We start from the raw sequence: 14,415 nt of genomic DNA on the forward strand, positions 1-14,415 counted from the left end.
ACATAAAAAGAAGTCATACAGCTATCCTTGTTCACTTGTCACAAAACCTGCTTTGCAAGGCTGACATCAGCTAAAGCCCAGTGTTTTTAGTTAGGAGAAAAGGCCTGTCTTATTTAAGCTTCTGGGACTAGACAAGAACCAGTAAATCACTGACTTATTGTAGAGAGATTCTTCTTATCACTTCATGGTAATGACATAAAAATGGTTATGAGTATGTGTGATGAGAGTATTAACATAATTTTTTATCAACTGAGTTGCTAACTGTAAACCCTTAAAGCAGAGCCAAGATGTATTTGTTTTATTTATTTTTATTTGTTTTATTGCTAATCAATGAGAATCATTTAGATCTACAGAATGACTTTAAATCCCTTTTTGTGGTTGGTAGAAAGTTTGTATGCACAGCATGTTTTTTCTTTTTGAAATGGAGATAATGAATGAAAGCATTTCACTGTGACTTGGGTAGTACTTCTGCTAGCTAAATTGTTGAGACTTGCCATAGATAATTCCCGATTTAGAGGTAGCATGGTAATTTGAAGGAGGCCTCCTACATGGGACCTGCTCTCTCATCTGATCAGAAATGAGAGGCAGCAGAGAGGTGGGGGTCTTCGTGTAGGGAAGGTGCTCAGAGGACACTAGCAGAGGAAAAGGAAGGCACACCTGAGACATGCTCGTGCTCAGCCGCATGGAGGAAGCTGGATGTCTGGTGCTTTTCTGCTTTCCTTGTTCTTGTCAGATTTTTGCCTGAAACCTTTCCCTGGCAACATACCTTATAGAATGGTGGGCAGGGAGGAGCAAAATCAAGTCTGTAGTCTTGGTGGTGTTGCTATCACAGGTTTGATGCTTGAAAAGCTAAGCACTCCTTTGGTACTATTTCGATCAACCAGGATGCATCTTTCTAGACCTTGTTATTGTGAAATCTCATGTTTATTTAATATTGATCTAATTAAAGTATCAGTTTATAAAAATAACTATTTGACTGGTAATGGAAATCAAATGATATTTCATGTTTTTTATGTAATAGGCTATATGGGAGTGCTTCCCTGATAGCTCAGTTGCTAAAGAATCCACCTGCAATGCAGGAGACCCCGGTTCGATTCATGCATCAGAAAGATCCGCTGGAGAAGGGATAGGCTACCCACTCCAGTATTCTTGGGCTTCCCCTGTGGCTCAGCTGGTAAAGAATCTGCCACAGTGCAGGAGACCTGGGTTCTATCTGTGGGTTGGAAAGATCTCCTGGAGAAGGGAAAGGCTACCCACTCCAGTATTCTGGCCTGGAGAGTTCCATGGACTGTGTATAGTCCATGGGGTTGCAGAGAGTCGCACACTATACTGAGTGACTTTCACTTTCAGGCTATATTGGTATACTTTTAAACTTATAAATGGGTAGAAGCATGCCTAGATTTTTTTTAAAATCATTGCTTGATTAGAATGGGGTAAATAGTTCATTTTCACAATTCTGTATCATTCTTTAAGAAGTCTATGAAGTAGACTTTGATTTATTTTATTTTTCGGATATTGCTGCTAAATTTTCTAATTCCTCACCGTGCCTCTCTTGCCATCAAATTGGGATTTAGTTTGGACCCTCTGTGCTGTCTGATTTCTCGCTCAATGACTGGCTCCCATCCCTGCAGCCTTCAGTTCATGATTGAGGGACCTCTGCCTTTAGTCAGAAGTCACTACGGAGGTGTTGCAGTTCTGAGTGTAGAAGGGACCCAGATGCTTCAGACCAGGAGACCAAAGGCACAGCTTAGTCTTTTGTCTCCCTTGTAGGCTCAGAGTTCTCCATTGAAAACTGCCAGATGCCTCTCTTAGCTGTCTCACTTTGTCAGGTGGCAGGAACCCTGTATTTCTCCCTGACCCAGTGCTTATCACAGTATCTTTATGTGATATTTACTAAATGTTTAATTTACAGTTGAATTAACTGAGATTGTTAGACAGCCCTCATCTCCTTTTTAAAATGTAGTCCTTTGTGAAGTTGTATCTTTTATAATTCTCAATTTTGTCTCATTAATTAAAAGGCATCGCAATAAGATTAGCTTGCCTCTGATATATCAGTAAGTGGGTTTACAGAGTTTAGACACTTTAGTCAAATGTTCTAAAAAGTGGTTTATTCCTATTGCTGAACTTACCCCTCCCTGGAAGGTGATGGAAGCTTTATAATTAACTAGGTCCCTGTCCCTTACCGTGGGCTGGGTTGTTTCTTTTGTATATCTCAGTCCTTCAGGTCTTTTCCTTCTCCCCTTTCTCACCAGGAATGCTCTGGTGGGGAGGGGCATACCGCAGGGAAGGCTGATGCTGAAGGGGCCTCTTAGTGCGATGCTCCCACCTACAGGTCCTCGACATGTAGGCTGAAGGGAGGGTTCTGCTGGGCCATCAGCCTTCTTCAGCCCTTAGTGGAGAACATCTAGGTCCTCTGCCACTGCCTGCGCTTCTGAGTTCCTCTCAGTGGACATACCCCGGCTCTGTCTGAAAGTCTGCCTTTACTGCTCTGAGCTCGTCCTCTTTCTCTTGAAACTGCAAGGCTAGAGGGGCCTGGCTGCATCTTCCCTGTATCAGCTTCTGAGTTCTCCTTGCACAGGGCATGGGTAAAACGCTGATCTGGTTCTCCAGGCTTGGGTCCTGCTGTACTTAAAAGAGCTAAAGGAAGTTAAAAAAAAATTTTCTGCTCTTGGGTAATGCTTCAAGACGCCTTAAAGTTTTCCAGTTCAAAGCCAGTCAGTATACTGTTTATTCCGGATATCGCTGGTCTTTTCATCTGAGGGTCTAGGAAGGTGAAAGGCTATATGGAACCATGATGTAAGAGAGAAGAAAAAAAACAGTTTAATAATTACAGTTTATCCCTATAATTATATCAACATTCTTCCTAAGCTGCTTCCATAAAAGGGCCATATTTCTCTTTGTATTCTACATTTGGATTCACCAGTACTCTTAGAAAGAAAATTCAGACAGAAGCTCAGTCCTACAGTATAATGGCAGGTGCCACCAATAAATGCTGACACAAACTGTCAGTGGAGTGACCACCATACTTGAGAAAGCCTCCCTCTCAATGCAGAGTGTGTGGAGTTCTTTTTAACCACTTTGCTTTTGTATTTCTTTTCCTTTTAAAAACTGCTTGACAGTTGTCTTAATGCCTGGTTTGGTCACTTCTGCTAAAATGCAAAAAGGCATTAATAAATTAACATACGTTGATAACACCTCAGCACTGTTGATTGAGAGAAGTTAAAGTGGGCAAAGTGACAGGGCCTTGAATTCTTACTGCTAGAGTGATATGAAAGCAAAACCGAGTCAGAGCCATCTCAGTTATGTGTTTACGGACAGATGAGTAGCTGACTCAGTTCACAGAGTATAGACATAGTTTGGGCCTGGAATTATCTTAGTAGATACTGTATAACTTGTAACTAAAAACAATTACATTTGACCACAAGGTGACTACTAATAACTAAACTGCCTATGTTATTTTCTTTCTTCTTTAGTCAAAGAAAAAGAATTAAAAGACCTTTTAACCATTTAACTTTTTACTCTTGAACTAGATGTGCACTTGGATTTAGAAGACCGCCTGGCAAAATTTATGAAGACAGAAGAAGCCATAATATACTCATATGGATTTGCTACCATAGCCAGTGCTATTCCTGCTTACTCTAAGAGAGGGGACATTGTGTTTGTGTAAGTTACCTTTACCTTCATTTCAAAATTCCTTTGGAAATAATATTGGCCTTCCTAGAAAATGTCTCTGTTAGAGATCATCTACTTAAAATATTGATATTTTTTTTAACATTGAGAAGGTCAAACTTCTGCAGGAAGGGGCCAGCCTTCTGCCTTCCCTATGCAGCTCCTGACAGCATGGTATCCTTGTGAGTCTGTGATCATAACCCACTCACACTCCCTGCTGAAGTCACTCCACTTCGCAGCACCCACGCTGCAACTCCTGGTCTCTGCTGATCTTACCCCATGGGTTGTTTAGAATACTGAAGTCATGAGTTGGGAACTCATAATAAGGACTTGTATCTCTATTTTTATGAACAATGGAAGCTATTAAGTGAAGTGTGACAAAACCAAATTCTGGCTACAGTGTTAAAGAGGAAGCAAAAGTCAGTCTGAGACCTAAAATTAAAAGTTATTTAATAATCTGCGCAGAAGATAACAGAGGCTTGGGCTAGCGGCAGGTACTTTTGATGCTGCCTGTAACCTGCTGCCTGGGCTCTGCCAGCCCTCACTCTGCTCCTCCCTTCTATGGTAAACAGCAATACCACACATCCAGTGCCCATGTATGTTTGCTTCTGGAAAGTTAAGAAAGTCCCCAACTAGGGACTAGATTTTTAATAAAGCATAGTTACAACTACAGTGTCATCCAGTATTGCTTTGTATAAGTACCACCCCATAAATTCCTTTTTGAGTTTAAAGTCCAGAAAAGGCTTACAGTTAACAGTTGAACTTGTATGCTTCCTTTGTCAGATAATAAATACTATATTGTCCTTTTGGTTTAGTTGCTGGGAAACCTAGTCTAAATTCACTTTCAAGTCTTATGCTTGGTGTCTTAGAACTTAAATTTCTAGTACATCATTAGAAAACTTAATTATTTCCTTGTACATAATTTTAAATATTCCACCTGAAGTCTATTTGAAGGTAGGCACACTGGAGGTAAAAATGGTATTTAGCAAATGATTTAATGAATTGTTTTTGATAAATTCATTAGGCATAGGCAATATGCCTGAGGTTTCATTTTCTTTCTTTTGTAGTAAACTGTGATAATGCTTTGTCTACAGATCTCAGAGCAATGGTTGTTCATATACTTAAATCTTTCCCTGTTACTTTATCTTTCTGTTACTTTATGTACCCTTTACTAATGAAATGCTTTATGTTGAGATAATTGTGGCTTTACGTACACCTGTAAGAAATGCAGAGATTTTCTGGACCTCTTACCTAGTCTTCCCCAAAAGTCACCTCTTGCAAAACTCTAATACAGTTTCAAACTGGAATGTAGACACTGATAAAGTCAAGATAATCCCTGGTTTTGTCACACCCATGTACCTTCTATCCTGTTTTCTCTTTAACCCCTGAGGGCAATGGCACCCCACTCCAGTACTTTTGCCTAGAAAATCCCATGGACGGAGGAGCCTGGTGGGCTGCAGTCCATGGGGTTGCTAGAGTTGGACACGACTGAGCGACTTCACTTTCACTTTTCACTTTCATGCATTGGAGAAGGAAATGGCAACCCACTCCAGTGTTCTTGCCTGGAGAATCCCAGGGACGGGGAAGCCTAGTGGGCTGCCGTCTATGGGGTCACACAGAGTCAGACACGACTGAAGCGACTTGGCAGCAGCAGCAGCAGCAGCCACTGCTTTCTTCTCCCATTTCGGTAATTTCATCATTTCAAGATTGCTGTACATATGTAATCATATAGTAGGTAATATTTGAGGATTGCCTTTTTTCATTTTGAATGAATTCTCCAGAGATTCTTTAGAGTTGTTGTATAAAACAGGAGTTTGTTCCTTTTGATTGCTGAGCCACATTCCATAGTACGGATACACCAAAGTTTGTTGAACTATTCACCTCTTAAGGACATCAGAGTTGTTTTTAGTTTAGGGATATTACAAGTAAAGATGCAATAAATATTCATGTATAGGTTTTTCTGTGAGCTTAAATTTTATTTCTTTGGAATATAGACCAAAGAGTGCAGTTGCTGGTCATGCAGTGTTACACATTTCATTTTTCAAGAAACTGCCAAACTTTTCCAGAGTAGCTATATTATTTCACATTTCTGTTAACAGTATATAAGTGATGTAGTTTCTCCAACATCTTCAGCAGCATTTGGTGTTGTCACTATTTTTCGTTTTAGTCATTCTGTAGGTGTATAAAGATATCTCATTGTGGTTTTAGTTTATATTTCCTGATAACTAGCCATACTTAACTGTTTTTAGATTTTGTTAGTCTTAGCATAGGAGAAGGAAACGTCAACCCACTCCAGTATTCTTGCCTGGAGAATCCTGTGAACACAGGAGCCTGGTGGGCTGCTGTTTGTGGGGTTGCACAGAGTCAGACACAACTGAAGCGACTTAGCATGCATGCATGCATTGGAGAAGGAAATGGCAACCCACTCCAGTATTCTCCTGGAGAATCCCAGGGACGGAGGAACCTGGTAGGCTGCTGTCTATGGGGTTGCACACAGTCGGACACAACTGAAGCGACTTAGCAGCAGCAGCAGTAGTCTTGGCATCAGAATACTTTCTGAAGTCAATTTGAAAGTGTTCTCTCCTCTTCTAGTATTTTCTGGAGAAATTCTATAAACATGTGTTAGAATTCTCCAGTAAAAACAGTTGAGCCTGGAGTTTTTTTGTTTTGTTTTGTTTTAGAAGTATTTTAACTATGAATTTGATTTCCTTAGTACTTATAAGGCTATTTAAATATTGAGATGTAGTAGCTAGTGTTTTTCAAGGAATTGGTCCATTTCTTCTGAATCATCAAATTTATATGTATAGCATACTTTGTGGTATTCCTTTCTTATCCTTCTAATGCGGTATACATTTCACTTCAGTTCAGTTGCTCAGTCGTGTCCGACTCTTTGCGACCCTATGAATCGCAACACGCCAGGCCTCCCTGTCCATCACCAACTCCTGGAGTTCACTCAGACTCAATCGAGTCAGTGATGCCATCCAGCCATCTCATCCTCTGTCGTCCCTTCTCCTCCTGCCCCCAATCCCTCCCAGCATCAGAGTCTTTTCCAGTGAGTCAGCTCTTCGCATGAGGTGGCCAAAGTACAAATGTCTGGAAGCCCATTTCCTTCCTGACTGGTAATTTTTGTCTATTCTCTTTTTTGTCATTTTTGCTAGAGATTTGTCAATTCTATTGATCTTTAAAAAAAAAAAAATCAACTCTGTTTCATAGAATTTTTTTGTACAGTGTATTTTTGTTTTCATTTCTGCTAATTTCTGGTGTATTTCTTGTCTCCTCATTTTCAGTTTATCTTATTCTAGGTTCTTGAAGTGGGAGCTTCAATTACTAATTTGAGGCTTTTCTTTTTTTTCTAATGTGTTAGTGTTATGAATTTACCTAATCATGCTATAGTTGTGTTCCATGAATTTGATGTGTTTATTTTCATTTTCATGTAGTTCCTTGGATTTTATTTTCCTTAATACTCTCTTTGACCCATAGGTTATGCAGAAGTGTGTTGTTTAGTTTCCAAACCTTTGGAAAATGTAAATGTGTTAGTTTTGTGGCCTGTGATATGGTCTTTCTTGGAATATATTCCATGAGTTCAGTTCAGTTCAGTCACTCAGTTGTGTCCGACTCTTTGCGACCCCATGAATTGCAGCACGCCAGGCCTCTCTGTCCATCACCAACTCCCGGAGTTCACCCAAACTCGCGTCCATTGAGTCTGTGATGCCATCCAGCCGTCTCATCCTCTGTCACCCTCCTCTCCTCCTGCCCCCAATCCCTCCCAGCATCAGAGTCTTTTCCAGTGAGTCAACTTTTCGCATGAGATGGCCAAAGTATTGGAGTTTCAGCTTTAGCATCAGTCCTTCCAAAGAACACCCAGGACTCATCTCCTTTAGAATGGACTGGTTGGATCTCCTTGCAGTCCAAGGAACTCTCAAGAGTCTTCTCCAGCACCACAGTTCAATTCTTCAGCACTCAGCTTTCTTGACAGTCCAACTCTCACATCCATACATGACCACTGGAAAAACCATAGCCTTGACTAGATGGACCTTTGTTGGCAAAGTAATGTCTCTGCTTTTGAATATCCTCTCTAGGTTGGTTATAACTTTCCTTCCAAGGAGTAAGCGTCTTTTAGTTTCATGGCTGCAGTCACCATCTGCAGTGATTGTGGAGCCCCCCAAAATAAAGTCTGACACTGTTTCCACTGTTTCCCCATTTGTTTCCCATGAAGTGATGGGACCAGATGTTTCTGCCATAAGGGTGGTATCATCTGCATATCTGAGGTTATTGATATTTCTCCCAGTAATCTGGATTCCAGCTGTGCTTCTTCCAGCCCAGCATTTCTCATGATGTACTCTGCATACAAGTTAAATAAGCAGGGTGGCAATATACAGCCTTGACATACTCCTTTTCCTATTTGGAACCAGTCTGTTGTTCCATGTCCAGTTCTAACTGTTGCTTCCTGACCTGCATACAGGTTTTCAAGAGGCAGGTCAGGTGGTCTGGAATTGCCATCTCTTTCAGAATTTTCCACAGTTTATTGTGATCCACACAGTCAAAGGCTTTGGCATAGTCAATAAAGCAGAAATAGATGTTTTTCTGGAACTCTCTTGCTTTTTCCATGATCCGGTGGATGTTGGCAGTTTGATCTCTGGTTCCTCTGCCTTTTCTAAAACCAGCTTGAACATCTGGAAGTTCACGGTTCACGTATTGCTGAAACCTAGTTTGGAGAATTTTGAGCATTACTTTACTGGCGTGTGAGATGAGTGCAATTGTGTGGTAGTTTGAGCATTCTTTGGCATTGCCTTTCTTTGGGATTGGAATGAAAACTGACCTTTTCCAGTCCTGTGGCCACTGCTGAGTTTTCCAAATTTGCTGTCATATCGAGTGCAGCACTTTCATCATCTTTCAGGATTTGAAATAGCTCAACTGGAATTCCATCACCTCCACTAGCTTTGTTCATAGTGATGCTTTCTAAGGCCTGCTTGACTTCACATTCTAGGATGTCTGGCTCTAGGTGAGTGATCACACCATCGTGATTATCTGGGTCGTGAAGATCTTTTTTGTACAGTTCTTCTATGTATTCCTGCCACCTCTTCTTAATATCTTCTGCTTCTGTTAGGTCCATACCATTTCTGTCCTTTATCTTTGCATGAAATGTTCCCTTGGTATCTCTAATTTTCTTGAAGAGATCTCTAGTCTTTCCCTTTCTGTTGTTTTCCTCTATTTCTTTGCTTTGATCACTGAGGAAGGCTTTCTTATCTCTTCTTGTGACATTGTACAAGAGACAGGGAACAAGACCATCCCCATGGAAAAGAAATGCAAAAAAGCAAAATGGCTGTCTGGGGAGGCCTTACAAATAGCTGTGAAAAGAAGAGAAGTGAAAAGCAAAGGAGAAAAGGAAAGATATAAGTATTTGAATATGTTCCATAGTCACTTTAAAAAAGAATGTTTTGGCAAATACAGAGAAAATCCCGTATGAGGACAACAGTGAGAACGCGTCACTTCGTGACAGGACATGTGATTAATTTCCTTCCTTATGCATTTCGGTTTTTCATATGATAGTATTCAGTGATCAAATGTTGTACTGATCATTATTTGTTGAAAGTCAATGATACACAAATTAAAACCAAAAGAAACCACACAAAAGATTTATTTGCCACTTCTATCTTACAATCCACTCAGAGAGGTAGTTTTACATGTCAACTTCCTAAGATATATTTCTATATATCATAGTTTTAGTGAAACAAAGAGTAATTTCCATGAAATTTTATTTACCTTTTGAGGAAAATTATTTTTCTCCATTATCATTAAATGTGCTGTGCTATGCTTAGTTGCTCAGTCGTGCCTGACTCTTTGTGACCCTGTGGACTATAGCCTGCCAGTCTCCTCTGTCCATGTGGATTCTCCACGTAAGAATACTGGAGTGGTTGCCGTGCCTTCCTCCAGGGGATCGTTCCAACCCAGGGATTGAACCCAGGTCTCCCACCTGGCAGGTGGATTCTTTACCATCTGAGTCACCAGGGAAGCCCTGTCATTAAATAGGAAAACAATATTCTGCTGAATGGAGTATTCTGTAAATGACAATTAAATCTTCCTGATTGGTGTTATTGAGTTCTTCTGTATCCTTGCTGATTTTCTGTTTGGTAGTTCTGTCAAACTACTAGTGCTACAGGTCTATCAAACTGTTGTTGTTTGTCTATTTCTTCTTTCATTTTTATCATTTTTTGTTTCTTACCTTTTGTAAGCTCTGTTACTTGGTACATGTTTAGGATAAGTTTTCTTGACTAATTAATACTTTTTATTATTATATAATGGCTCAACAGTAAGTTAGAACTGGACATGGAACAACAGACTGGTTCCAGATAGGAAAAGGAGAACATCAAGGCTGTGTATTGTCACCCTGCTTATTTAACTTATATGCAGAGGACATCATGAGAAATGCTGGGCTGGATGAAACACAAGCTGGGTTCAAGATTGCCAGGAGAAATATCAATAACCTCAGATATGCAGATAATACAACCCTTATGGCAGAAGGAAAAGAAGAACTAAAGAGCCTCTTGATGAAAGTGAAAGAGGAGAGTGAAAAAGTTGGCTTAAAACTCAGTATTCAGAAAACTAAGATCATGGTAGCCAGTTCCCATCCCTTCATGGCAAATAGTTGGGGAGACAGTGGAAACAGTGAAAGACTTTTTTGGGGCTCCAAAATTTCACTGCAGATGGTGACTGCAGCCATGAAATTAAAAGATGCTTGCTCCTTGGAAGAAAAGTTATGACCAACCTAGACAGCATATTAAAAAGCAAAGACATTTCTTTGCCAACAGAGGTCCGTCTAGTCAAAGCTATGGTTTTTCCGGTAGTCATGTATGGATGTGAGAGTTGGACTATAAAAAAGCTGAGCACCAAAGAATTAATGCTTTTGAACTGTGCTGTTGGAGAAGACTCCTGAGTATCCCTTGGACTGCAAGGAGATCCAACCAGTCCATTCTAAAGGAAATCAGTCCTGAATGTTCATTGGAAGGACTGATGCTGAAGCTGAAACTCCAATGCTTTGGCCACCTCATGCGAAGAACTGACTCATTAGAAAAGACCCTGATGCTGGGAAAGATTGAGGGCAGGAGGAGAAGGAGACGACAGAGGACGAGATGGTTGGATGGCATCACTGATTCAATGGACATGAGTCTGAGTGAACTCTGGGAGTTGGTGATGGACAGGGAGGCCTGGTGTGCTATAGTCCATGGGGTTGCAGGAGTCAGACATGACTAAGCAACTGAACTGAACTGAATGACTTTCTCTGTCTCTGATAATTTTCTTTGTTCCAGAGTTGTCTTTATCAGTTAATAACACAGGCACTCTGCTTCCCTTTTGAAAGTTTTGTGTGGTGGATTTATTGTATGTAATAAATATGTTCACTGCCTGTATTATTGTATATAACATACATACATATTCCCTTACTACCTACCTATCTCATTACATCTGAAGGCAATTTCTTATAGGCAGTATGTTTAATCCTCTGTGCCAGTCTCTGTCTTTAAATTGTATATTTAAGCCATTTACATTTAATGTAATCATTGGTATATGAGAGCTTATTGTTCGGTTGCTGAGTTGTGTCAACTCTGCAGCCTCATGGACTGCAGCATGCCTGGTTTCCCTGTCCTTCACTATCTCATGGAGTTTGCTCAGGTTAATGTCCATTGAATGGGAAATGCTATCTAACCATCTGAGAGCTTAGATCTACCAATTTTTATTTTTCATTTTTTACTTGTTCTGTTTGTTTTTTGTTTTCCTTTTTCTTTTTCCTGCCTTTCTCAGGGTTAATTGAATGTCTTTGGGAGTTCCATTTTTATTTATCTTGTTTATATAATACAATCACATATCTTTTTTTTATAATACAGTTGTTTTAAGTATTTCTTGTAAACACCTTGAGAACCACATGAGATAGTGTTATAATTTTTACTTGAACCATCCAAAAATAATTTAGAAAACTCATGAGAAGAAAAGCCTACTGTGTGTGTTCATACTTTTTACTTTGTTCTTTCTTCCTTCATCAGAATGTACAGTTATTTTATTTTATTTATTTATTATTTCTATGTGGAGAGCTTTCCCTAGCTATTCATTTAGGGGAGGCCCGCTTGAGAAAAATTCTCATAATTTTTTCCAACTGAGAATGGCATCTTCTCTTCATTAGCAAAGAATATTTTGCCTAGTTTTGGATTCTTGGTTGCCAGTCTTTTCTTTCAGTATCTGAAATACATTGTGGCGCTCTGTTCTGGTTTATGATGAGAAATGTACTGCCACTCAACTTTCTTTTATATATAAGACGTCATTTTTTGCATGCTGTTTTCAAGAATTTTTTGTTTGTCACTAGTTTTCAGAAATTTGACTAAAATTGTATTGGCATTTATATGCTTGGGTTCACCTGCAAGAATTTCACTCAGCTTCTTTAATCTGTTGGGTTAAGCCTCTTTCCAAAGTTGGGACTTTTTTCAGCTATTATTTATTTAAGTACCTATTTGGTTCTCTTCTTTGGAACTCCGCAGAGTTGAATGTTGCATATTTTATTGTGGTCTCACAGGTCCCTGAGACTCTGTTCTTTTCTTGCCAGTCTGTTTTCTCTTTGCTATCTACATTGACTTGATTTCTACTGTTCTGTATTTTTAGCTTTCTGATTTTGAGCTCATCCACTATGCTTTTTCTCTTGACTATTTTGTTTTTCAATTCTAACATCTCCACAGGATTATTTATTTCTTCCCTCTCTCTGCTGAGACTTCCTGTTTCTTCATTTGTTTCAAGCATGTTGGTAATTACTCATTGAAGCATTTTCATTGTGACTGCTCTGAATCATTGACAGATAATCCTGACAGCTTTGTCATCTCAGTACCTATACTAGTTGATTTTTTTTCCATTGTTTGATGTTTTTTGGTTCTTGGTATGACAACATTTTCATATTATGCTGTTATAGTTTATGCTTTATTTAAATGTTCTAATTGTTTCTCTGACAGTCTTCCAACAGGGGCAGGGGGCACTGCTGCCTCATTACTGCCAGATGGAAATACAAGTCCAGGGTCTCCACTGGGCCTCCATTGACACTGACATGGGGTTATTTTCATTTCTGCTGGTTGTTGATGAGAGTCCTACTTTTCTCTGAGCCTCCCCTGACATACCCTAAGCATAGAGAGGGGAGAGTGCCTCTCGTGCAAGAGGGTTGGAAGTTGGGTCTCCACATGGTCTTCACAGTGGGAGCCACTTGTTACTCTCCAGTAGGGATACATACAAGTCCTGGTTGTCTTCTGTGACAACTCCCTTGGGGGTGTTGGGGAGCCTTGTTATGGCCCTGTAAAGGCTAGAGTCTAGGTTCCCCCTGAGCCTTTGCTGATGTGGAGGGGACAGGCCCAGGTTGTTCTTGATTTGGCTGCAATAGAGACATTATTGGGCTTCCCTGGTGGCTCAGAAGGTAAAGAATCCACCTGCAGTATGAGTGACCTGGCTTTGATTCCTGGTTTGGGAAGATCCCCTGGAGAAGGGCATGGCAACCTGTTCCAGTATTCTTGCCTGAAGAATCCCTATGGACAGAGGAGCTTGGCAGGCTACAGTCCATGGGTTTGCAAAGAGTCGGACATGACTGAGTGACTAAGAACACACACAGACATTATCATTTGCTGAGCTGCCCCCTTTCCTGTCCTTGGCTACAGAGAGCAGACTTTTGTCAGACCTTTTTTGTCTATGCCTGTTGGCATTTCCAGTTTGCCTGCTGCATCAGTTCCAAATCAGGAAAATCCAGGAACTTGTTTCATGTCATTTTTTTTTAATTTATTTATTTTCATTGGAGGCTAATTACTTTACAATGCTGTAGTGGTTTTTGCCATACTTGACATGAATCTGCCACGGGTGTACATGTGTTCCCCATCCTGAACCCCCCCTCCCACCTCCCTCCCCATCCTATCCCTCTGGGTCATCCCAGTGCACCAGCTCTGAGCACCCTGTCTCATGCATCGAACCTGGACTGGTGATCTGATTCACATATGATAATATACATGTTTCAATGCTATTCTCTCAGATCATCCCACCCTCACCTTCTCCCACAGAGTCCAAAAGACTCTTCTGTACGTCTGTGTCTCTTTTGCGGTCTCGCATACAGGGTTATCATTACCATCTTTCTAAATTCCATATATATGCGTTAGTATACTGTATTGGTGTTTTTCGTTCTGACTTACTTCACTCTGTATAATCGGCTCCAGTTTCATCCTCCTCATTAGAACTGATTCAAATGCATTCTTTTTAATGGCTGAGTAATACTCCATTGTGTATATGTACCACTGCTTTCTTGTCCATGTCATTTCTTACATCCCTTGCTTGTGTGCTTTTTCTTATTTTTCAGTATTGTTTTATATTTGTTTTATATACAATGTCAAGGATTTTTGGTTTTACCCAGAGAGAAAAATAGGAAAAATTAATAATGTCTTTCTCCCCAGAAGTAGAAGTCTTGTTTGAAGTTTTAAATAATACACTTAATTTAAAAACTATATTCCACCCTCTCACCACAAATAACTCAATTTGGGAGATCGTACTGAAGTTTAATCTATATGACTCAGCATTCTCCCCTGGGTTATATAGAGTCAACAGTCCAGTATTCATTTTCATGGCAAAGTAATGGCAGAGTGGTGGCCAGTCAAATCAGAGATGTTATTGATGATAAGATACATCAATGTTTCATTTAGTTTTCAGAATGAGAAAATTACTGTGAATATCCATACAGTAAGA

At 40.0% G+C, this 14,415-nt stretch overlaps 1 protein-coding gene across 1 annotated transcript in view; it reads left to right on the forward strand.

Moving 5' to 3' along the window:
* SPTLC1 (serine palmitoyltransferase long chain base subunit 1) overlaps positions 1-14,415 on the forward strand; it is a 65,624-nt gene that overhangs the window by 28,264 nt on the left and 22,945 nt on the right. Inside the window, exon 6 of the mRNA XM_019966614.2 lies at positions 3,531-3,663. Coding sequence (XP_019822173.1) covers positions 3,531-3,663 — 133 coding nt within the window. The remainder of the gene's footprint in view (positions 1-3,530; positions 3,664-14,415) is intronic.

This window comes from Bos indicus, chromosome 8, assembly GCF_029378745.1.
Source record: "Bos indicus isolate NIAB-ARS_2022 breed Sahiwal x Tharparkar chromosome 8, NIAB-ARS_B.indTharparkar_mat_pri_1.0, whole genome shotgun sequence".
Classification (NCBI taxonomy): Eukaryota; Metazoa; Chordata; class Mammalia; order Artiodactyla; family Bovidae; genus Bos; species Bos indicus.